General features: G+C 39.9%; 1 protein-coding gene across 1 annotated transcript in view; it reads right to left on the bottom strand.

Moving 5' to 3' along the window:
• Positions 1–27139, bottom strand: part of LOC132161485 (zinc finger protein 664-like) — a 77925-nt gene that overhangs the window by 43281 nt on the left and 7505 nt on the right. Inside the window, exon 2 of the mRNA XM_059571615.1 lies at positions 6177–7639. Coding sequence (XP_059427598.1) covers positions 6504–7639 — 1136 coding nt within the window. The 3' untranslated portion in view covers positions 6177–6503. The remainder of the gene's footprint in view (positions 1–6176; positions 7640–27139) is intronic.

Below are 27139 nucleotides of genomic sequence, written 5' to 3'. Positions count from 1 at the left end.
AATAAGACAAATAGAATAGCAAAACAAACCAAAGTGTATTTATAAGACAACAGAATAAACCCAGTAAACCAATTACACACAAACTTGAATGTGTGTGTGTGTGTGTGTGTGTGTGTGGAAGTCTCTCAGTCCAGCGTGTACTATTTACAAAGTCAGATCAGCCTCACCGGCAAGGATGGGGAATCCGTGAGCAGAATCTGTGGGTCTCCAGCAGTTTAAAGTCCCCCGGATGAGTAATCCACCACTCCAATGAAAGGATATACTCCACAAAGGATCGGCAGTACAAGCTCCAAAAACAGCCAGGCAAAAAAAGACAGGTAATCCACTACGATCGTTTCCGTATCGTGAATGAATGAGCGCGCTCCAGATTGCCGGTATGCCGGTACTATATATTTAAAAACACCCCCTCAGTTCCTGTTTGGGTGACGTGAAACCACGTGACAACCAATCTCGCTCGGAACGCATCTCGGGAGATTGGGCGATCAAGCCCAACAACACATACATGTAAGGGAGAAAATACAGACACATGAGAAAGCATATAAAACAAAATGATCAACCATTCACTCTTATAGGTTGATCTACTATAAATATACTTCCCCTTATGTGGCCACGCTACAATACATCCCGCCTTCCATGTGTCCAAAGTTAAACCCGTGTTTTATTCACGTATTAATCCGCCTACCCTGGTTCCCCCGCTGCCGCGTCTTGTAGATGGGGAACCGACCTATTCGGTTAATCGTATTCTGGACTCGAGACGGAGGGGACGAGGATTCCAGTACTTGGTGGACTGGGAAGGTTATGGTCCGGAGAAGAGAAGTTGGGTACCTGCTAGGGACACACTGGATCACTCCCTTATTGATGATTAAAATCAGCAGGTAGGCACTTCTGGGAACTCCAGGAGGCATTCTTAGGGGGGGTACTGTCACGGTTGGTAAACCATGATCTCTGGGTTTTGCACTTTGAGGGTGAAGTCTGTGTGTTACACATCAGCACTGATTAGTTTGTGGGCGTCTCCGTTAATTGTCATCAGCAACAGCTGTCACTCATTACTCATCCATATATATTGACTTGTCTAGTGTCTTGTGTTCGTGAGAGCGTTGTTTCATGTTTGTGACCTGTGCTTTGCTTTCTTGTGTGTTTCTGCGTTGGATGTCCGTGTTTCCCCGGAACCCCGTCCACTCTATGCAACCCACCACCAAGCAACACCACTTACCTTTGGCTCGCTTCCCCGCCCAGTATTGTATTGTTTCATTGTCTTCATTAAATGACATTAACCTCGCACTTGCTTCCTGCCACTCCTTCACCCCAGTCGTTACAGTTGTTATCTGGGCCATAGACCTCAAAATCAGTTGTGAAGCAGGAGAGCATTTCCCGCATTTTTTTAACTTATGGCAAAACAAATATGGCTACAATTTGGTCCACATCTGTTCAGCCATGCCACATCTAGGCCATGTGTGCCAGATAATACTCACATGGGGCCCAAACGTAATTGCTATCTGGGATCTCATACTAAGTTGTTCGAAAAACATTATTTTTTCACATATTTTACATTGCAGCACTGCAGTGTGTCACTTTTTGATTTGTATTTGCTTGTTGTATTAAATTTTCTCAATGATGGTAAATTATAGTGTTTAAAGGAGCATTTCACCCGTGGGAACATTGATCTTCATTGAAAGTGGGTCATATATGTAGTCGAAATCTATTAAAATTTTCGAATTTGGTGCCTTTTTGACCGAGTTATTACAGAAAGTAACTTTAGGGCTCATTTGTATGGAAAACCACAACTCCCACAATGCAACACATTTGCACAGCTCCACAAGCCACTCCCAAGACATTGAGGACACAGTTAGCGATAATAAAAACACTTACTTTACAGCTAGACGTCCATTTGTCCCTGCAGGCTTCGGCTGGCGTTTCCAGTTTACCTTCGGAATTCTGAAAGATGTCTCCAGGACGCCTCTGTCCATATGCGGGGCGAAACTAGGATGGTTCACAACGCAAACATCCGTGTCCTTGTCTGCCTCAGACATTTCTTCGAGGAGAAATTGGCATCTTTGAAATTCTTGGCAGCAGACGGACTCTAGCTCTGTGTCCGTAGGCGCACAACGAGAGCACAGGCACCACCAGTCCGCGCCAGGCAGGTCTCCGGCCTCGGCTGCAGCCGCCGCCTCCTGTTCCTCCTCTGTGCTATATTGTGGCTCGTATAGATAGCCACGAACATCTGTTTCGAGCAACAGACTTTGAAAATCCTCTTCTTCCATATCATGAGTTGTTCCTCCAGCCATTCTCGTAAATCTGACTCCATAAGCGCTTGTTAGCTTAGCTACATAGCTTCCAAACAAGATGGCGGATTTTCATTTTCGTTTCTGTAAGTTTAGTCCCACCCACTGATCTGTAATAGGCCTGTAGGGTGAGTGGGTCCCACCCCCTGGAATAATAATAAGCTAGTGTCTGTAGTCTATACACTTTTCAATGAATTTTGACTTCCTGCTTATTATGACGCAAAATGACGATTTTTACGTCATAATAAGCAGGAAGTAAAACACTTAAATCCTTATTTCTCCCATCTCAGGGAAAAATAAAGGAAAAATCCATGATCATTATAATATATGACTGGGTTTCTAACAATACAAAGCTAAATGCAAATGGGTGAAGTGTTCCTTTAACCTTTTGAGCGGTACGGTCCCACATATGGGATTCTTATTTCAGTGCCCCTGGGAGTATGGTCCCACATATGGGATGTAGAACGTTCGGTAACTGCCAAATTCTAGTTGCCTGGGGCTGAGCCGGAGAGAGACGTGCACTGCTCTTGTCATATTATCACAACTATGCAGTATTATTAACCATATAATGCATATTTTAGGTTTCAGACATTTAAAATACACGTTAATACTAGTAAATCAATACATTTAGAGTTTGAAAAATACATGCATATGTCTATGAAAGCAACAATAACAATCCATTCAAATTTAATTTGCAGATGTGCTTTATTCATATCAGATACACATAGTGTAAGTAACTATAAAGTTCACTGTGTTCATTACCCAGATCACCCGCCACTTATTACTTGTATTTTGGGAGAAACTGATGAATTCACGTGCTGTTAACCTGACTGACAGGACTCTCTGAACTACAGCATGAAAAACATGGTGGCGCCCGTCTTACATTACAGATCACGATCAAGATCATTTAGAAAGGTTTTTAAACTATCAAACACACTCATTTACACATATTTATGAATCGTAATATCCGATTGTTCATGACCTGGTATACAAGTTTGTGAATATTTTAAATAAAAAAAGGAAAAACGAAATAAAAGCGATGCATCTGTCATGCGTTGTTATTGTAGACGCGGTGTGTCACGTGACAAGCCTGACGCATCGCCATGGAAACAGTAAGGTGAACGTTGTAAAATAACGGTCGTCTTAAAAGGTCCCATTCTTCGTGATCCCATGTTTCAAACATTAGTTAGTGTGTAATGTTGTTGTTAGAGTATAAATAATATCTGTAAAATTATAAAGCTCAAAGTTCAATGCCAATCAAGATATTTTATTTAACAGAAATCGCACGGCCAGTTTGGACTACATCCCTCTACTTCCTTCAGTAATGACGTAACTAAAACCATTTTTTGACTAACCTCCGCCCACAAGAATATACAAAAAATGGGGCGTGGTCTTGTTACGCTCCCACGGAGAAGAGTTTCGTTTGTAGAGTGTGTTTGTCGCCATGTCGTCGAAATTCACCAGTCCAATCACCTTTGTTTGGCCTTCCCAGGGACGCTGTACTTAGAGATCAATGGTTACATTTATGTTTAACTCTGTAAAAATTATAATCCACATGTAAAATTATGTGCAGCACATTTTGCTGAGGACAGCTTCCTCAATCTCAATCAGTTTAATGCCGGATTCGCACAAAGATTATTCTTGAAAGAAGGAGCAGTTCCCTCTTTGTCTGGAGAAGGCGTTGTTTATGGACCACAACCGTTAAGTGTATTTTATTATTTAATTTGGTGCGTTTAACAGTTTCTGTAACTTATTACACAAAGGGCAACGCTGTTTAGCTTTGTTAACTAGATGGTAATTGAAACTAATCCGACAAATTTTTTTAAAAAGTGTAGTAATTCAACCGGACACCATCGATTGTTGGTGTTTGTAATGATCAGTTTAAATTATTTGTTGATTATATCTATTGTTTACTGTTAAACCACATGCTGGTTTAGCTGCAGCCACGCGAATTATTGTTCTATGTTTAGACCTATGTAACGTTACCTACTGTAGTAAAGCCATGTTTGTTTCCTATTTATTGCGAAGCTGTTATGCTACAGTAGTCATATAAAATTAAAGACATGTTTACAATAACACAGAGCGCATGCATATCCACGTTATGGCAAGACCTTTCCGGGCAGCGTGCGCTAAGCTGCTGTCGAATCAAAACAACAGGAACCGCTGGCACAATCAGACCTCGTTACGTATTTCTGAAGAGGGACTTCATAGAACAAGGAAGTCATCAGCCCGTTTTTATGACAGTGTAAACAGTGGTATACAGATAAGTACATTGTGTGAAAAATACTGTTTTTTTACATGCGAAACATGAACACGTTATATTGCACACTGTAAACACAATCAAAGCTTCAAAAAAAAAAAAAACACGAAACACGGGACCTTTAAAAAAACTCACTCTGGGGGGGAACCGCTAGAATATTTTAATCTTACCACTGAAAAGGTTAAATATGTATTATTTTGATTTTTTTTCCAGCATTTCAAAGCGAATGAGCTGTGATCTGACTTAGCTGAAGCACAAAAAAGCTCAAATGTTGGGGTTGAACACAGAGAAAACAATGAAACAACTTAATTTTATTTAATGTAGGCCTACATTCAAATTACATTACATGTATATGTCACAGTTATACTACAGTAACATTAGAATTGTAAACTGAAAAAAAAAACTAAACCTAACTAAATTAAAAAAACAGGGCATTTATACAAATAAGCGCCAGTGGGTCAAATTTACCCGCTATTGAATGCAAGTATTTTCACTTTGTCATTTACTTGGCGCTTATGTTTTAACATTGTACATTTCTAGACAACGCCTTTCACTCACTGATTTAGTGGTTATCAGTTTCATAAATTAAATAAAGATGGCTAAAAAACAATTTATCTAGGCTATAGTGGGCAATGATTTAAGTTACCTAACAATATAATCTAATAACGATGCATAAAAACTGGTGGACTTAACCATAAGGCAAAGGTTAATGAAGGTTAACGACTGCCTAAAAAAGCCAAGGACCCCCAAAATTATTTTTATATATGAGATGTGTGTTCAGCATGGAAGCACAAGTGGTTGTGGTGTTTATTACATCTGCGTTGAATGTGCTTCTTGTAGCAATAATATGATTTCTGCGATACAGAAAACAGGGAAAATATTCTGGAATCCATTAATAAAAAAATGTATTCACTGTGTAACGCAGATGGTCAGATGAATGGCACAGACTCGTGGTTGTGTAGCACTTTGTACAAAAAGGGTTTGTTTGATGTTTATTGCAATTAAAGATAGATTGTTTTGGCCTTCATTTGATTTGTATACAAATTAATACATTAAGCTGTTTTTATGAATTCAGTTCATTAGATGTTTTTGATTAAACCACTAAAATAGAAAGCACAGAATTTGGGCCCTAATAATTTAATTTAAATCAGAAAATTTAGAACCGAAAAAAAAAAGGATATTGGATCTTAACTTGGGAACAATTCAAATGGATTTCATAGGACCCTACAGATGAAAATGTCATGCATCTGAAACTGTATTTTAATAATAAGCAACAGTGTGTAATATATGTTTATTGTTTTAAATGGTACTCACTCATTTCTGTGAAGGACTCATGCAGTTACTTTCCACACAAGCACACTTCATGTTTGCTTGAAATAATCCTCAAGCATCTAAATGTATAATTTCCTTCAGTTCAGTTTAAATTTGTAATTAAAATAAATAAAATAAATTTATTTTAAAGTTTATAATTTTATCAACCTTGGATTGTGTAGACAATTGTTTAGCGTATAGGGCCCAATTCCTGTATTTTGCTTGGGGCCCCCAAATCACTAAACCCGCCCCTGCTAATCATATCACTTTCCCTGTACAGAAACAGAGCAGAGAACATTTACATTATCAAAGAACATTTTCACTGACACTCATCTATTCTCTTTGCTCTTCTGCAGCATGAACACAAACATGTAGTCCTCCATTGTTGTTGTTGTTTGTGTTACATGACGTAGTGGTGTCTGACTAGGGTCGAGACGTGGGGTGATGACATCATTGTTTCACTAAATATACGGATTGGCTGTACACATGAAAATGCAAAGGTGTCATTTTCAGATTTATCCACTCTGGGACCCGGTTTCAAGAAATAGGGATTTCACTCTCCCAAAACACCAGATTTGTCTGGACAAAACACATATACCACAGGAAAAATGTACATATACAGCTAAACGTGTCTCCATTTGTACGGGGCCTTACTGTGATTGTTTTATATGACTGTGTATAACAAATGAATGAATTAAATGCTTCCCACGTACAGTGCAGTGATACGGTTTCTCTCCAGTGTGAATCCTCTCGTGTTTTTTCAGATTTGATGAATCACTGAATCTCTTGTCACATTGTGAACACTTATAAGGTTTCTCTCCAGTGTGGATCCTCTCATGTGTTTTCAGACTTGATGACTGACTGAATCTCTTGTCACAGTGTGAACACTTATATGGTTTCTCTCCAGTGTGAATCCTCTCGTGTTTTTTCAGAGTTGATGAATCACTGAATCTCTTGTCACAGTGTGAACACTTATAAGAATTCTCGCCAGTGTGGATCCTCTCATGTGTTTTCAGATTTGATGACTGACTAAATCTCTTGTCACAGTCTGAACACTTGTAAGGTTTCTCTCCAGTGTGGATCCTCTCATGTTTTTTCAGATGTGATAATTCACTAAATCTCTTGTCACAGTGTGAACACTTATTAGGTTTCCCTCCGGTGTGGATCCTCTCATGTGTTTTCAGAGTTGATGACTGACTGAATCTCTTGTCACAGTGTGCACACTTGTAAGGTTTCTCTCCAGTGTGGATCCTCTGGTGCTGTTTTAAACTGCTCACTGAACTAAAAGTCTTTTCACACTCTAAGCACATGTACTCTCTCACACCAGTATGTATTTTCTTATGTACTTTCAAACTTTGTGGATGCAAAAACCTTTTACCACACAAATGACATGGATGTGGCTTCTCCTCTGCATGAACTTTTAAGTGTTTCTTCAGAAGTGAAGCCCATAAAAACACTTTACCGCATTTATCACATGTGTGCTGCTTCTCTCCAGTGTGGATGTTCATGTGTATCTTCAGGTTTGCGGATTGTTTGAAACGCTTCCTGCACTGATCACAAGAGAATGGTTTCTCTTCAGTATGAATTCTCATGTGACGCTCAAAACCTGTTTTGTGTGTGAATATCTTTCCACACTGAGTGCAGGTGAAAGATTTCTTGACTCTTTTTTTCTTTAAATCTTTCTGTTTGGTTTGAGTGCAACTCATTGGTTTTCCTCCAGTTTTGACATGATTTTTCTCCTCAACTTCATTTGATTCTTCATTCTCCTCTTTTTCTTCAATTAATTCTGAAATAAAAGTAAAAATTATTTTTGGTAACTTGTTAAAAAAAAGTAAACATAAAAGTGACCCTATTCAATGTTTAACATCTGTAAATACACAATTAATTTTCTTTGCTTCAGATTGAAAGGGGACAACTCGATAAAATAACATAAAATGAACATGATGTTAATTTTCAATGCCCTCTACACATTTTGAAGCATCGTTGTTCTTTGGAGTCAATTTGACCCCAGGGTCTTTGTTCAGTTCAGTTCAGTTTAATTTATTTATATAGCACATATAAAACCACCATGGTTGATCAAAGTGCTTAATGTCCAGAAAATAAAAATAAAAAAGTTACACACAAATTAGACAAATACAGTAAAAACATCACAATGTCTCATCTCAGCTTGAAATAAAAGCCAATACAGGTGTGTCTTAAGTAATGACTTAAAAATTCCAACAGTCTAAGCAGTTCTTATGTTTACAGGTAAACTATTGCACAAATTAGGTGCCACCACTTAAAAAGCTAGGTTAGCCGTTATTTTTCAACCTAGTTGTATGTATGTTGCATGTAAAAGCTCTGATAAATACACAGGCGCCAACCCATTTAAAATCTTAAAAACAAACAATAAAATCTTGAAATCAATCCAGAAGAGGACAGGAAGCCAGTGTAGTGAACATAGGACAGGGGTAATGTGCTCATACTCTTTAGACCCAGTTAAAATCCGAGCTGCTGAATTTTGGACTAACTGTAAGCGCTGAAGAGATGACTTGTCCAGACCATTTAAAGAGTTACAGTAGTCTAGTCTAGATGTTATATAACCCCTTTCAGTCAACGGACACGGACACAAGGCATTCTCGTTTACGGGCATTTATTGGTCAATCCTTAATGTCATCAAACATGCCGTGAGAACTAAATAAAACAAAAATCACAGTTACAGAAATAAGACTATTCTCAAAGAGAATAGCACATTAAATAAATAAACAACACAACGTTAGATAGGCTACTAATAAACCGTCACACAGTTATGCTTTACATTGATAATTACACATTGAAATAACTATGCATACCTCATTGACCGCGTTAACTCCAGGGAGTGAAAAAACAGGTAATAAAGGCAACTTCTCTTCCATGCGTCTCTCGATAACTTACAAATGTAATAACATTATACCAAAAACTTAACGAGCCGCAGATAGCTCGGCTTGCGCTACATTCTCCAATGCTGGTGTGACATCAATAAAGGTCTGAACCAACCAAACCTCAGAACAATAGTTCCGCTATATAAGCCTACATAAACAAGTCAGTTTGTACACATATTTCAAAGTAAAAGAAATTCAGATAAATATAAATATATTATGATATATTTAAGCATGGTTACTTATTAAATTAAAACTATTCTTTTGTGGAACTTAAATTATGCAACTGTCTCTGCTGGCAGCTACACTCCCGCCAAATCACTGGTGATTTCTTATTAACCTAATAAACATAATATTCCAAATTAAAATTATGAGACTTGAGTTTAATTGATGTAGAAACAACCAAGACTGCATTAATCAGCTTCAAGCAGGGTTACTGTCTTATGAATAGGCCATTCTAGGTAAGTCTGCTTTGTGAGCCGCTTTCCTTGATCATCCAGTGCTGATTCACTGATCAGCAATCGCAGCTTTCTCACATGTCCATCTTCACCAGGATACACTTCAGTGACCTTGGCGAGTTTCCACTCATTTCTTGGTGCATTGTCATCTTGCACGATCACGAAGATTTAACATGTACTCTTTTTTTCCACCTAGATCAAAACTCATTGGCTGAACTTTACGCCATCTTTTGCGAAGATAAAGGTCTTCTTTCACGAAGTCTCCAGGTGGTGGCAAGACTATGGAAGACTTCATTGTCAAAATGTGATTGGGCGTAAGAGGCTGTGGCTCAGCTGGATCACTCAGCAAATGTGCTGTTAAAGTTCGACTGTTTATAATTGTCATTACTTCGTAAATGTAAGTTCTCAAAGATGAACTGTCAAGTCTTTGGGATGCCTGATCTAAAATGGATGTCAACACACTTCGTATTGTCCTGATCTGCCTTTCCCAGGCTCCACCCATGTGGCTAGCAGACGGAGGGTTCATGACAAACTCACAGCCCAATTGCTTGAGGCATTCTTGATCCATCTATTTAAACGCTTCCAGGAACTCGCGTCTGGCGCCAACAAAGTTGGGGCCCTGGTCAGAACGAAGTTGTCGAACATTACCACGCAGAGCAATGAGAGCACGAAGAGCATTGATAAAAACATCGGTCGTCATATCATCAAGCACTTCTATGTCCACAGCACGAGAACACAGACAAGTGAATAGCAGGCCATAACTCTTCACTTCCTTTCTTCCATCTTTAACGTAGAATGGTTCGAAACAATCCATCCCACAATATGTAAAGGGGGGCGTTGTCTCCATATGTTCACGAGGTAAGTCTGCCATTCTTTTGTTCCTCGGTGCACCTTCTGAACTTTCTACACTTGACACACTTGTAGATGTAGGACGACACCGCATGACTGCATCCAAGTATCCAGATCCCGTTAGCCCTTAGCTCATTCATTGTAATGCCACCTCCTTGCTGTTGTACACGCTGATGGTAGTGTGCAACCAGTAACTTTGTTATATGACTGGTCTTTGGTAAGACTGTCGGATGCCTAATGTGAGGGTGCAAAGCAGCATGCTCTAATCGACCTCCCACCCTGAGGATGCCTTGTCCATCCACAAAAGGAATTAGCCTTTGCAGGTTGCCTTTGGTTATTTCATCCTTGCACTGAAGACTTTGAATCTCCACAGAGAAATTCTTTCTCTGGACGATGCTTATGATGGTAAGTTCTGAATCTTTTCTCTCTTCCAGGCTGCTGGCTTTGTTGGTTCTTGATGTCAACCCTTTGAACTCTTTGACACATCGCTTAAGTCTAGCGATGGCTATGACCAACCTAGTCCAGCTGGAGAACTTCTCTAAGCGTTTAAGCAGTGAATCTTCCGTTGTCAGTGTCTTAAGCACAAAGACACGAACTTCTGGGTCTTCAACTGCAATGTCTCCCACCTTACTATCTCCACTGGGAAGCTCTTCACATGAAAGAAAATCTGGGACGTTAACCCAGTTAGAAGCAATGAGCTCTTTTGCTTTAAGGCCCCTTGACGCATGGTCAGCTGGATTTTCTTCCGAGGACAGGTATCTCCATTGACTTGGATTGGTACTGTCCTTGATGCGCTGAATGCGGTTTGCCACAAAAACATGGAACCTTCTTGCATCATTGTTGACGTATCCAAGGACGACCTTGGAGTCAGTCCAGAAGAATTCCTGGACCTCTGCTATATCCAACTCCTTTCTGAGCAGATCACTTGTACGCACAGCAACAACAGCTGCTGAAAGCTCAAGTCTTGTAACGGTTGTGACTTTCGTAGGAGCCACTCTAGCTTTGCCCATCACCAGAGCACAGTGAGTTTGTCCTGATGTCCCGATCACTCTCAGATAGCTGCACTCTCCATATCCTGTGATGCTAGCATCAGAGAAGTGATGGAGCTCATATTTCCGGTCTTCTGGAAAACCTGCTGGAAGGTAACATCCGTCTATCTTGAGATCACCTAGATTATGTAGGTCCAAGAGCCAGGATTTCCATTGTGGTCGAAGATCATCTGACAGTGGTTCATCCCATCCGACTTTCTCCCGGCACATTTGCTGAAGCATCTGCTTGCCAACTAGAACGAACGGTGCTACAAAACCAAGAGGGTCATAGACAGACGAAAAAGTCAATGTCAATGTCAATGTCACCTTTATTTATATAGCGCTTTAAACAAAATACATTGCGTCAAAGCAACTGAACATCATTCATTAGGAAAACAGTGTCAATAATGCAAAAATGATAGTTAAAGGCAGTTCATCATTGGATTCAGTTATGTCATCTCTGTTCAGTTAAATAGTGTCTGTGCATTTATTTGCAATCAAGTCAACGATATCGCTGTAGATGAAGTGTCCCCAACTAAGCAAGCCAGAGGTGACAGCGGCAAGGAACCGAAACTCCATCGGTGACAGAATGGAGAAAAAAACCTTGGGAGAAACCAGGCTCAGTTGGGGGGCCAGTTCTCCTCTGACCAGACGAAACCAGTAGTTCAATTCCAGACTGCAGCAAAGTCAGATTGTGCAGAAGAATCATCTGTTTCCTGTGGTCTTGTCCTGGTGCTCCTCTGAGACAAGGTCTTTACAGGGGATCTGTATCTGGGGCTCTAGTTGTCCTGGTCTCCGCTGTCTTTCAGGGATGTAGAGGTCCTTTCTAGGTGCTGATCCACCATCTGGTCTGGATACGTACTGGATCCGGGTGACTGCAGTGACCCTCTGATCTGGACACAGACTGGATCTGGTGGCCACGGTGACCTCGGAACAAGAGAGAAACAGACTAATATTAGCGTAGATGCCATTCTTCTAATGATGTAGCAAGTACATAGGTTGTTATGGGAAGTGTTTCCGGTTCCGGTTTACCTAATTAATGCAGCCTAAAAATCCTTTAACGGATTTGGATAATAAAAGCATATTAGTATGTTATGTGTATGCCAGGTTAAAGAGATGGGTCTTTAATCTAGATTTAAACTGCAAGAGTGTGTCTGCCTCCCGAACAATGTTAGGTAGGTTATTCCAGAGTTTGGGCGCCAAATAGGAAAAGGATCTGCCGCCCGCAGTTGATTTTGATATTCTAGGTATTATCAAATTGCCTGAGTTTTGAGAACGTAGCGGACGTAGAGGATTATAATGTAAAAGGAGCTCATTCAAATACTGAGGTGCTAAACCATTCAGGGCTTTATAAGTAATAAGCAATATTTTAAAATCTATGCGATGCTTGATAGGGAGCCAGTGCAGTGTTGACAGGACTGGGCTAATATGGTCATACTTCCTGGTTCTAGTAAGAACTCTTGCTGCTGCATTTTGGACTAGCTGTAGTTTGTTTACTAAGCATGCAGAACAACCACCCAATAAAGCATTACAATAATCTAACCTTGAGGTCATAAATGCATGGATTAACATTTCTGCATTTGACATTGAGAGCATAGGCCGTAATTTAGATATATTTTTGAGATGGAAAAATGCAGTTTTACAAATGCTAGAAACGTGGCTTTCTAAGGAAAGATTGCGATCAAGTAGCACACCTAGGTTCCTAACTGATGATTAAGAATTGACAGAGCAACCATCAAGTCTTAGACAGTGTTCCAGGTTATTACAAGCAGAGTTTTTAGGTCCTATAATTAACACCTCTGTTTTTTCAGAATTTAGCAGTAAGAAATTACTCGTCATCCAGTTTTTTATATCGACTATGCAATCCATTAGTTTTTCAAATTGGTGTGTTTCACCGGGCTGCGAAGAAATATAGAGCTGAGTATCATCAGCATAACAGTGAAAGCTAACACCATGTTTCCTGATGATATCTCCCAAGGGTAACATATAAAGCGTGAAGAGTAGCGGCCCTAGTACTGAGCCTTGAGGTACTCCATACTGCACTTGTGATCGATAGGATACATCTTCATTCACTGCTACGAACTGATGGCGGTCATATAAGTACGATTTAAACCATGCTAATGCACTTCCACTGATGCCAACAAAGTATTCAAGTCTATGCAAAAGAATGTTGTGGTCAATTGTGTCAAACGCAGCACTAAGATCCAATAAAACTAATAGAGAGATACACCCACGATCAGATGATAAGAGCAGATCATTTGTAACTCTAAGAAGAGCAGTCTCAGTACTATGATACGGTCTAAATCCTGACTGGAAATCCTCACATATACCATTTTTCTCTAAGAAGGAATATAATTGTGTGGATACCACCTTTTCTAGTATCTTGGACAGAAAAGGGAGATTCGAGATTGGTCTATAATTAACTAGTTCTTTGGGGTCAAGTTGTGGTTTTTTGATGAGAGGCTTAATAACAGCCAGTTTGAAGGTTTTGGGGACATGTCCTAATGACAATGAGGAATTAATAATAGTCAGAAGAGGATCTATGACTTCTGGAAGCACCTCTTTCAGGAGCTTAGATGGTATAGGGTCTAACATACATGTTGTTGGTTTAGATGATTTAACAAGTTTATACAATTCTTCCTCTCCTATGGTAGAGAATGAGTGGAACTGTTCCTCATGGGGTCTATAGTGCACTGTCTGATGTGATACTGTAGCTGACGGCTGAATGGTTGCAATTTTATCTCTAATAGTATCGATTTTAGAAGTAAAGTAGTTCATAAAGTCATTACTGCTGTGGTGTTGGGAAATGTCAACACTTGTTGAGGCTTTATTTTTCGTTAATTTAGCCACTGTATTGAATAAATACCTGGGGTTATGTTTGTTTTCTTCTAAAAGAGAAGAAAAGTAATCGGATCTAGCAGTTTTTAATGCTTTTCTGTAGGATATGTTACTTTCCCGCCAAGCAATACGAAATACCTCTAGTTTTGTTTTCCTCCAGCTGCGCTCCATTTTTCGGGCTGCTCTCTTTAGGGTGCGAGTATGCTCATTATACCATGGTGTCAAACTGTTTTCCTTAACCTTCCTTAAGCGTAAAGGAGCAACTTTATTTAAAGTGCTAGAAAAGAGAGAGTCCATAGTTTCTGTTACATCATCAAGTTGTTCTGAGGTTTTGGATATGCTAAGGAATTTGGATACATCAGGAAGATAACTTAAAAAGCAGTCTTTTGTGTTAGAAGTGATGGTTCTTCCATACTTGTAACAAGAAGTAGAATTTACAATTTTGGCTATATGAATTTTGCAAAGAACTAAATAATGATCTGAGATATCATCACTTGGCTGAATAATTTCAACACCATCAACATCAATTCCATGTGACAGTATTAAATCTAGAGTATGATTTCGACAATGAGTAGGTCCTGAAACGTGTTGTCTAACACCAATAGAGTTCAGAATGTCTATAAATGCTGATCCCAATGCATCGTTTTCATTATCAACATGGATATTAAAATCACCAACTATTAAAACTTTATCTGCAGCCAGAACTAACTCGGATGTAAAATCACCAAACTCTTTAATAAAGTCTGTATGGTGCCCTGGTGGCCTGTATACAGTAGCCAGTACAAACATAACAGGGGATTTATCATTAACATTTGTTTCTTTGGATAATGTTATATGAAGTACCATTACTTCAAACGAGTTATACTTGTAGCCTGCCCTCTGAGAAATCCTGAAAACGTTGTTATAAATTGAAGCAACACCTCCACCTTTGCCTTTTAGACGTGGCTCATGTTTATAACAGTAATCTTGGGGGGTGGACTCATTTAAAATAATGTAATCATCAGGTTTTAGCCAGGTTTCTGTCAAACAGAGTACATCTATATTATGATCAGTGATCATATTATTTACAAAAAGTGTTTTCGTAGAAAGGGATCTGATATTCAATAAGCCAAGCTTTATCATTTGTTTATCCATATTGCTTCTGTTTTTTATTTGTTGAACCTCAATTAAATTGTTAATCTTAACTTGGTTTGGACGTTTTTTGTATTTTCTAGTTCGGGGAACAGACACAGTCTCTATAGTGTGATATCTAGGTGAAAGAGTCTCTATGTGCTGAGAATTAACTGACCTCTGTGACGGGAGGCAGCTAGCAGACGGTCGGTTTAGCCAGTCTGTCTGCTTCCTGACCTGGGCCCCAGTTAGTCAAGTATAAACACTAAGCCTATTTGCCATATTTCTAGAGAGAAGAGTGGCGCCACCCCAGGAGGGATGAAGACCATCTCTTTTAAACAGGTCAGGTCTGCCCCAAAAGCTCGTCCAATTGTCTATGAAACCTATGTTATTCTGTGGGCACCACTTAGACATCCAGCCATTGAGTGATGACAATCTGCTATGCATCTCATCACCACGGTAAGCAGGGAGGGGACCAGAGCATATTACAGTGTCTGACATCGTGCTTGCAAGTTCACACACCTCTTTAATGTTATTTTTAGTGATCTCCGACTGGCGAAGTCGAACATCATTAGCGCCGGCATGAATAACAATCTTACTGTATTTACGTTTAGCATTAGCCAGCACTTTTAAATTTGCCAATAACACTCCTCTTCTAGAGAACGGTTGTTCACTCACCACTATTCTGAATCTGAACTGATCTGAGGTGATGCACCAGTTAACCCCTAGGGCTCTCTCCATTTGGTATTCTCCCAAGGCTAGGTCTTGATGTATTGCTGTTTGAGCACACTCTTCTTCAGGGATTGTTTGTAGCACCTCCTGGCTGTTAGAAACAAATTTGTGGATGCGTAGCTTGCCATTGCTGCAAAGCTGTCTTGCTTCACTGACTAGCTGTTTCGCTTCTTCTTCTGTTGACACAATGGTCAGCCCATCATGAAATTGATGAAACATGCGCTCTATGTCGCACATTATTGCTATTGGACCCTTGCGGAAACGACAGAGAACACCTATCAATGAATTGGTCAGCTCTGGCCCCGTAAGCAGATAATCGTTCAATGACACGCCTTTAAACTTTGCTGAGCAGTCAAACACAACGCGTATCTTGCCTGGTTTTTGTGGGTGATACACCCCGTGATGAGGGATGTACCAAACAGGGCTCTTGTTGATTTATTCTTCAGGAACTTTCTCAGCATCTCCACGCGTCATTGTTTCGTTCATGAAGATTAAGTAGTCCTTGTGGTACTGTTTGTCTTTCTCAAATCTCCTCCTCAAACACTTAAGGCGATGAACAGCACATTTCCTGTTGTCTGGCAGACTCGGCCTGTCTTCTTTAAATGGCAAAGGCGTTTCACAGTGACCATCAGGCTTGATCTTGATTCTTTCCTCCATTATATAAATGAAGCGAAGATCTTCTTGTGAGAAGTGAGCATTCTCCACACTTCTTTCATTAAAGTCTGACTCCAATATCTTCATAACATTTGGCGGAGTGACTAACTCCTTGACTTAATTTCATTTCATTTCATTTCATTTATTATACAGGAAAGGTTAAAAGTAACAGTTAAGTCACCATCAAACGGGCCTGGCTCAGTTTAAGCAACTGGTTTACAGCAGGTTCCTGTTCTGCAGCAACATAAAACAACGAACAAGCTCAGTACATTTATACAAGACTTAGACATAGACTGAACAGAGTACCGACCAATATAACAATAAAATACATGAAGACAAATCTATAAACAAATTAGTGTGTGCAAGTATGACTATCCCGAAGAAATAGTTTATATGTTTTTTTAAAAAGTATGATAGAAGATAGTGTTCGAATGTGATAGGGAATGTCATTACAAATTTTGGTGTAAGTATAGAAAAAGGATCTCTTACCAAAATGATTTTTGTAAGACGGAACTGGGATAAGTTCCTGAGAAACTGACCTAGTGAGACGTTGTGGTCTCATCTTGTGTGTCGGAAGAAGCTCTGTGAGTGCTGGTGAAGTGCTGTTTAGAATCTGAGAGTAAAATGTAATGGCATGACAGTTTACATAGTTCTGGAAAGTCAAAGCTTTTGTATGTGTTAGGGCATTGCAATGATGAGACCACCTTGGGAGGTTACTATGAATCTTGAGTGCTCTGTAGTATAGTCGTGCTATCGGTTCGGTGATTTCTTTTGTAGTGAGAGACCATATTGGCAAACAATAAGACATTGTTGAGAACACAATGGCATGTAGGTAAGTTTTAGAGATTGAGGAAGAGAGATACGACCTTATCTTATTATAAACATAGAGTTTCTGATTCAGCTTTTTTGTTAATTTGGAAATATGCTCTTGGTATGTGAGATGCGAGATGTGAGACTTGTGTTCGACATATGTGTAATGAATTAAAAACCCTGTAATCATTGGGAAGAAGGAGGCGGGAACCGGCGGACAATCAAACAACATTTTCATAATACAAAAACACAAAACAGCGCACCAGCCCCTCACGGACGACTGGTGCGCTCAAATAAAAATCAAAACACAACTAAACGCCCAGGCCTGGTCCTCTCTCGTCCTTCACTGTCATCGCTCCAGTTTTATATCCTTCCATCTCCTACGTGGGACTCGAGACCGGCAGTGGGTCGCAGGTGTCACTGATTTCCCAATCATTGCCGGCCTCCCTCCTTGTTCCCACGTCCCTCGGCCCCGCCCCACTTGCCACATACCCCCATTGCCCCTCGCAGGCCGGGGGGGACCCTCGAGACTGCGCTCTACCCCCCCCCCTCTCCCTCCGGGGGGGACCGCTCACGGGGACCTGCGGGAACCTGGGGGTAGGACAGACGAGGCGAGAGAAAAGGAGATGGAAGGAGGAGCGACAGAGACGAGAGAGGGGAGAGAGAAAAAAAAAAATTCCGGTTCCCAGACGCACTGCTGCTCGGCCCTTCACCGGCTGGGCGATTTCCTCCGCGGTGCCTGGCGGTGGCACTGGACGGCCCTCGGCGGACGGCACGACACTTCTCCGCCGCCCGGTGGACGGCGACGGCTCCTCCGGTTTTGGGCAGCCGGCAGGAGTCCCCCGTTCCCTGCTCCTCCCCGTTCAGGCGGACGGCAGCAGGCTCCGGCTCTCTGGCGAACGGCGCCGACTCCTCCGCTCCCTCGCGGACGGCAGCCGCCCCTCCAGATAAATGCACAGACACTATTTAACTGAACAGAGATGACATAACTGAATCCAATGATGAACTGCCTTTAACTATCATTTTTGCATTATTGACACTGTTTTCCTAATGAATGTTGTTCAGTTGCTTTGACGCAATGTATTTTGTTTAAAGCGCTATATAAATAAAGGTGACATTGACATTGACATAAGTCATTTGTACACATATTTCAAAGTAAAAGAAATTCAGATATATATAAATATATTATGATATATTTAAGCATGATTACTTATTAAATTAAAACTATTCTTTTATGGAACTTAAATTATGCAACTGTCTCTGCTGGCAGCTACATGTTATAAAAACATGAATTACACTTCCAAACTCCTTACGTGGCAGGTAGGGCTTGACTTTAGCCAATAGCCTCAGTTGAAAGAAACTGGCATTTACAACAGAACTACTCTATTTTTCAAATTTAAAAGCACTGTCAAAAATCACACCGAGATTCTTGGTAAATAGACAAACATATACACCTAAAATACCAAGTGCATCTACACAAGCCCCTAAATACCCAGGACGACCAAACACAACAATCTCAGTCTAATTTTCATTAAGACAAAGAACGATCTGATCCAGCAATATTTTTTAATCTCTAAGGCAATTAAGTAATGACAGAAAAGAACCTTTGTCATTTGCTTTGACAGGCAAATAAATTTGTACATCATCTGTATAACAGTGGAAGGTGATATTGTGCTTTCTAAAAAATACCCCAAGGGCAGCATATACAAACAAAAAAAACATAGGGCCCATTACTGACCCTTGGGGGATGCCACAAAAAGAGGGGCAGCAGATGACGAAAATTCACCAAGGTGAAAACTTCTGTATGTCAAATATGATTGAAACCATTTAAGGGCTTTGTCCTTAATGCCGACACACTGTTCAAGTCTAGATGAAATAATAAAGTGGGTGACAGTATCAAAGGCCGCAGTCAAATCCAAAAGGACTTAAACAACAGAGTTACCAGAGACCACAGTCAAAAGAAGATCATTAGAAACTCTTAAAAGAGCAGTTTCTGTACTGTGACAGGGCTTAAAACTAGACTGAAAATTTTCAGAAATTCTAAATTCATCGATAAACGATTTAAGTTGATTAAAAACAACTCTCTCCAAAACTTTCAATAAAAAGGGGAGTTTAGATATAGGTCTAAAATGAGACAAAATGAAAGGATCCAAGTTATTCTTTTTTAATTGTGGTTGCACAATGGCATGTTTAAAAACAGCTGGTACACACCCTGAGCTGAGAGATGTATTGACTAGGGCTGGGATAAACAATTATTTTTTAAACAATTAATCTAGCGATTATTCTTTTTGATGCATCAATTAATCTAACGATTAATTTTTTCAGACCGATTCGATTTCGATCATCTCCCCATTAATTGACTACTAACAATTTATACATGTTGATTTACATATCTGAATGAAAAAAACATGAATTCCTTAACATTGCAATATATGTTTATTGTAGGGCTGCAACTAACGATTATTTTGATAATCGATTAATCTGACGATTCTTTTTACAATTAATCGATTAATCGGTTTATGCACTTTATATTTTAGTTTTTTCCCCAAGTAAATTATTAATAAATGGTCTTTATCCTTCAGCATAGATTTTTAAGAGATTTTAACCATTTTGCACTGTCATATCCTCATCAAAAATATACCTGGAGTTGTTTTATTGTGTTAGTAATCCTTTGTCGAACTCTTCTGCAATCAGAACACTGACCCATACTCTAGCAAATTTCACAAGTAGATTTCAAATAATGTTTTCACCATGGCAGTCCTTAGAGCTCCTAAAGTAGTTTAACATCCCGAACAAAGCTTATTAAGGAATCTTTCAGAACATATTTCCACGAAGAATAAGGATAAAACAGAATAAATTTGCAGTGCATTGTATTTTATTATTTACTGGGAAACAGCTTTATAGCTTTTGCTGTGAAATTGTAAACAATCCTTCGAAAAAAGTGCCAATGGCATGAAACCTGAATGGAACTCACAATTTAAAGTAAAATCCATCAGAAGGTTGTCCAGAAAAAAAAAATTGGACACACAAAAAACCTGCTGTGTGAAAAAGAGCAGTGAATACTTAGAAAAAAAGTGCATTTCAAATATCTTTAAACATTTACCTCTCTCATTCAGTCATAATTAGGCTGCACGACTGAATTTTGAACTGGTAAACGACAAACTGATAACAGAACATGTTTGTAAAGCTTTAAATGTTAACTGTTAAAAAGCAATGTTATCAGCTTTTACGACTAAACATTTGCAAACAACATTGTACTGGAGAATCTGCACAAATGAAAGTCTTAGGGGCCGTTCACAAATCGCGTCTAAAAACGCGTGGAAAGCGCTAGGTGTACCGCTTTCTCCTTCTTTCCAAAGCGCTCGGGCAGAAGCGCCCCTGAGGCATCTGCCTATGCTAAGCAACCATGACGTGCTCTCTCCTTGAAGACGCGGAAATTTCAGCAAAGGATAAATGGATTTGCAGCTCAAAAAAATCGCTTGCAGTAGCTCTGCTACTAAATTTATTTCAAAATGGAAATCCATATACAACTATGATCAGCTGTTCCTTTCATCTTGACTGAGCTTTTAACGTTGTTACGGGAAAGGATGAAGCTGATTGGTTAGTTCTTGTCACATGACCCGTGGTGCGCTTACGGCATTCTGTGGCTCATTACTGCCACACTTTGGTCACCGCAGATTTGAAATATGCACGAAATGAGCTGCTTACGGCAAATAAAAGTTATTTAGCAACGAATCAATGACTAAATTAGTTGACAACTATTTTAATAATCGATTTTAATCGCTTAAATCGATTCGTTTTTTTCAGCTCTAGTTTATTGCTCTTAAAATTACAAAATAAAAGACTGACTAAGAATGCATTACTTTGCACTTGTATAGAGATAGCATTCAATAAAACCTTGAAGCCTTGAAAACACATAGCTTACTGAAACAAGCTTACTGAACACAAATGTTTTAACTCGATGCGGTGCGGTGTTGGAAATAACGAACTTGAGCGCGCAAAAGACGCGATATGTGAACGTCCCCTTAAACAGTTCAGTAGTGCAGAGTTTACAGGTTACTCTTCTTTTTTGAAGGCTCAAAGTAAAGTACTCCCACATCACGCTGAATGCTGCAGAGACGCTGTTCGGGAAGCACGTGACATAAAACGAGGCCAGCTATTGGCTATTCGCTACTTCTCCTGCTGTACTGGCTGAGTAAAACCTCCGGTGGCTCATTACTGCCACACTTTGGTCACCGCAGATTTGAAATATGCAGAGGTGGGTAGTAACGAGTTACATTTACTTCGTTACATTTACTTGAGTAATTTTTTGGGGTAACGAATACTTTTCGGAGTATATTTAAAGATGGGTACTTTATGCTCTTACTTGAGTAAATTTTTGGGGAAAAATCTGTACTTTTACTTCGTTACAGTGGGCGACGCTCCTCTCGTTACTTTATCTTAATGCAATAAATGTTATAATGCTTCAGTTTATTCCAAACGCGCCGTCTACTTTTCTCTGGGCAATGAGCGATGCCCATTCGCGAATGATTCATTCTTTTGAGTCAATTCTGTTCAAAGGCTTGATCAAACCAATTGGCAAAAGAGTGAATTGGTTCATGAATCAGTTTGAATGAGTCGTTCAGTTCCCTGCCGCACGCACTGAGCGTCTGAAGTGGTTCACTCGGAGTTGTAACGTTTAAGAACAGAAAGAGCGTTGAAAACGTGACTGGAACTGCACTGAATTGAAATCTGCAAAGGTTATTATTTGCTAGCGATGGAGATCTTTATTAGATGAACACCGCGTGTGCTGTCTACTGTTTAACAGGTAATAACTTGGGCTACATTCGATTACAGTACACGATACCACTGTGACATTAGTTTGTTGTACGTGTGTGGCTTATAACAGAGGGGAGTCAAGTTGAATGCAGCTTCCAAAAGACAAAAAATAGCCGATTAAGATTTTATTAATTTTAATACAATCACACTGGTGCAAGTACGTTCAGCGAGTCATATTATCAGCTGCTAAATTCAGATCTGTGATTGCTTGCTGGTGCTTAGCCAGAGATAGATGCGTTTATACAGCGCTGCGCATTATAACAAATCACACATGATCTTTTTGAGATTATTAAAGCATTGGCCAATCAGAGGCGTTCAGATGAGTCATCGCTAAAATGCCGGTGCTTCCTTCACTCGCTCACTGACTGAATACCTCTTTCTGGCGAATTCTCTCGCAGGAACAACAAAGTGCAGATGTGTGTACGAATCTTTAATTAAGATATTGATTTCACAGTGTTAACAGTTTCAGTGATTTTAATGGGAGTTTCTGAGAGTGATTGAAATCTAGACTATCAGTGAAAATGATCTTTAATAATGTAAATGTTATTTGCTCTCTTTCTGAACAATGAAAGATTAGTAGCACTATTTATATCACATTAACTTTCAATGTTAAATTCACATTTAATATAAAGTCAGTCGTATTAAAAATATGTTATGGCATGACACCTATATCTGTTACTTAAGTAAACAGACAGGGTTTTATAATAAATTACATAAATTGGAGTAAAGGCTGATGAAATATATACATTTATACAAGCACACATACATTACATACATTTTATCTATATATCTAAATAAAAATAGGCTCAGTATATATGACCCAAAGTAACTAGTAACTAACTACTTGAGTAGATTTTTTATCCGATACTCTTTTACTCTTACTCAAGTAACTATTCAAGACTAGTACTTTTACTTTTACTTGAGTAAATATTTCTAGAAGTACTTTTACTTTTACTTGAGTACAGTTTTTGGGTACTCTACCCACCTCTGGAAATATGCACGAAATGAGCCGCTTACAGCAAATAAAAGTTATTTAGCAACGAATCGATGACTAAATTAGTTGACAACTATTTTAATAATCGATTTTAATCGATTAAATCAATTCGTTGTTTCAGCTCTAGTTTATTGCTCTTAAAATTACAAAATAAAAGACTGACTAAGAATGCATTACTTTGCACTTGAATAGAGATAGCATTCAATAAAACCTTGAAGCCTTGAAAACACATAGCTTACTGAAACAAGCTTACTGAACACATAGGGCCCAGCTTACTGAAAAAAAGTTCTTCTTTCAGATGAAAATAACAAGAACTTGATGTCTAGCATTCAATAAAAAAGTTCACCCAAAATACTTGTTCAGAGCAATTGAAAGAATACAGTAACCAATGTAAACTTCAGGGCTTTAAGCTAATACAGAGAGTGCTTTTCCAAAAAATAAAAATTAACAGTGGGAGCCAGCAGCCGGTCATGTAGAAAAAAAAATCTCAGAATGCTCCACGTGAAACTTTGGCGTTCCGCCCTTTTTCTATCGTGTCTAATGATTTTGGTTAATATGCACGAGGGAGAGAGAGAGAGAGCAAGACAGCGCTCATGTAGTTTGAAGACTGTGAGTGCGCGAGCGCGCGTGAAACTTGGGTGTTTTGCCCTTTTTCTATCGTATTTAATGATTTTGGTTAATATGCATGAGGGAGAGAGAGAGAGAGAGAGAGAGCAAGACAGCGCTTGTGTAGTTTGAAGACTGAGTGCACGAGCGCGCGTGAAACTTGGGTGTTTCTCCCTTTTTCTATCGTGTTTAATGATTTTGATTAATATGCACGAGGGAGAGAGAGCAAGAAGCGCTCGTGTTGTTTGAAGACTGTGAGTGCGCGCGCACAGCTGGGCCTCTCTCTCGTACGTGCCCTGTCAGGCGCAGCACAGTCATTCTATCCTACATCACTCACCGATCAAATAAGGCTTTGACAGCCGCCAAAAAAAAAGATCAATGCAGAAAAACCCCTGGATTGGTTATATAACATTGGACAGAATGTTGATCCGGCCATCGCGTATATTCAGCGCACATAAGGTAAACGTTTTTTTAGAGAAATAAAAACAGGTCGACGAATCGATGCGCATATTTTGCGTCGACGTCATCGATGACCTCGACGCGTTGTCCCAGCCCTAGTATTGACCAAAGATACAATGCTTGGCCCAATAGTGTCAAAGACATCTTTAGCCAAGCGTGCAGGAATACTGTCAAGGGGGCAGTTTGCAGGAGGAAGCTGTTTAACTATGTCAGAAAGATAGGAGAATGTAACCGGCTCAAACTGCTGAAAGACAGCTGGGCAAAAGGAAGAATCAGGGGAGTCAATGATAACCGCGATGGGTGGAAAACCGAGACCTGCAATTTTGTCCACAAAATATTTCTGAAAGTTTGCACATAATATTAAAGATGGCACAATATAATCTGAATCACATGGGTTAACAAGAGAGTTAAATACATTTGAGCGGTATAAAACAAGTAACAATTTTTTTTTACTAGGGCCGTGATGTTGGAAGAATTTTACCACTCCAGTGGTAATAACACCATCACAGCCCTAAGAAAAATTATATATATATATATATATATATAATGTATAAATTAGGGGTGTAACGGTACGTGTATTCGTACCGGACCGTTTCGGTACAGGGCTTTCAGTATGGTGCACATGTGTACCGAATGCAATATTTTGTGTGTGGAACATATACATTTTCATGTTTCCACATGAACATATTAAGTGGCGGAAGTCTCCACGTTCAGCGCAAATCCCGCCCTGCAGCTGATTTTACAGTTTTCATTGGTCATGTCAATATGTCAATCACTGTACAGATTGCCCTACACCAACACTGATCTCTAAACCTAACCATCGTCACTGTAACCTAAACCAATGAAATCGACTGCAGGGCGGGATGTTTGCTGAAGTGGTTTGAAAAAAAAAAAAAAAAAAAAAAACACCGCGGCTTTACAACATACACACGGCATGCTTTAGCCCAGCCTCTCGCTAGCTAGCGTCATGGCCAATGCAGACAAGCCCATAGACCGTATGGACAAGCCGGAGCTTGAAGAGCCACCCATATCATTAAGGTCGCCTGTTTGTTAACACTTCGGTTTCCCAGTAAAATACGTCAACGGACAAAGACTGTTCGATAAGACGAAAGCAGTGTGCCGACATTGCTCAATAATGATCGGGTATGTTTCTGGCAACACTTCAAACTTGTTAACGCACCTGAAAAGGCATTACGCGAGTATGAACATCACTGCAACTAGAAAAAAAATGACCGTGATTCAAACACAGCTCCTGTCGGCATTTAAACAGACCTTTGCTGTTAATTCCGATCGGGCCAATGCAATAACAAAAGCAATTGGTGTTTTTATAGAAGCTGATCTACGACCATACTCGGTTGTTGAGAACAGTGGTTTCAAGCACATGATGAAGGTGACTGAGCCCAGGTATGAAATTCCTTCTCGTCCACATTTCAGCCAAAAGTTATACCCGCCCTTTATGAACAAGCTAAAACTGCTGTTGTCCATGAGCAGTCTAAGGCATCTGCTGTAGCACTCACAACCGATGGATGGACATCTAGAGCTACCGAGAGCTACTTAACAGTGACTGCCCATCACATTACTCCAGAGTGGAACATGTTAAGCCATGTTTTGCAAACCTGCCCCATTTATGAACAACACACAAGCACAAATCTGGCAGAGGGACAGTGTTGGAGTGGAAGCTGGAGAGGCCAGGAACTACAATTCCTGTCACAACAGACAATGCTAGGAATATTATCGATGCAGTCAGTGAAGCTGGACTGGGCCCTCAAATTGGGTGTTTTGCACACAAAATTAATTTAGCATCACAGAAAGCAACAGGTCTCAACCAGGTGTCCAGAGTGCTAGGTAGAGTCAGAAGGGTTGTGTCTTTTTTTCACCGTAGCCCAACAGCTGCACATATTTTACAGAGCAAACAGGAAATGCTTAATATACCAAAACACACCCTTATTCATGATGTCACCACCCGCTGGAACTCCAGTTATGATATGCTTGAGAGGTACATTGAACAGCAAGCAGCTATATACTCTGCACTGACAGAAAAGGCTCTGAAGAAGAATAAAGAAATAAGCACATTGTCTGACCAGGATCTGAAAATAGCAGAGGATGTACTTGAGGTTCTTAAACCACTAAAAACCATCACAACACTGATGAGCACTGAATCCACACCTTCAGTATCAATGATCCTCCCCCTCCAAACCACAGTCCTCAACTCTATGGCACCCAATGAAGAAGACAGTCCAACTGTGAGAGAAATCAAGGCTGCCATCACAGAAAACCTGAAGAACAGATACTCTGCTTGTCATGACTTCCTCCACAAATGCACAGTTCTTGATCCGAGGTTCAAGGCCCTTCCTCATGTGGATGATGCCTATCGTGACAGAATCTACAACAACCTCATCACAGAGATTGCAACCATGGTAGAACAGGTATTGTGTTAACTTGTGTGTAAATTATCTTCATTGTATAAATTGAAATAGTTGCTGCTTTGAAACAATCTGCATTGCTAAAAAAGCATATATAAAAGATGACAGTGCCAGTAGTAGTTAATTAAAGTTTTGTCATTTTATTTTGAAGAGTGAGGAGGCCACAGCAGATATCATCCCCAGTGACAGGACACCCAGAGGCTTCATCTCCTCCTGTCAAGGAGGGCTGTCAACGAATATTCTAAATTTGAATATGTATTCGAATAGTTAAAAAAAAAACGAATTTCAAAGGTGAAAATTAATATTCGAATAAAAAAAAAATGTGGAAAAAACGCCCGCGGTAGTAGAGGCGTGGTTGTCTGCTTTGCGCCTGAGGGTTCAGGGACAGGTCACAGGAGTCGCACTGTCTGGCAAAGCATCACTGCTGAAAGTTGACGCATCTTCATGGAACACTTAACGTTACTTCGCATCGCCCGCCACAATCTCTTTGTCTGCAACACGACATGAGGCCATAACAGATAAAATAATTTCGTTCATTTGTAAAAACATGAGACCGATCAGTATCGCGGATGGGGCAGGCATCGGGGAGTTCTGTCAAGCAATGGATCCG

This window comes from Carassius carassius, chromosome 1 (assembly GCF_963082965.1).
Source record: "Carassius carassius chromosome 1, fCarCar2.1, whole genome shotgun sequence".
In the NCBI taxonomy this organism is placed as follows: Eukaryota; Metazoa; Chordata; class Actinopteri; order Cypriniformes; family Cyprinidae; genus Carassius; species Carassius carassius.
Note: the sequence above shows the minus strand (reverse complement) of the source record. Positions and strands in the feature narration are given on the sequence as shown.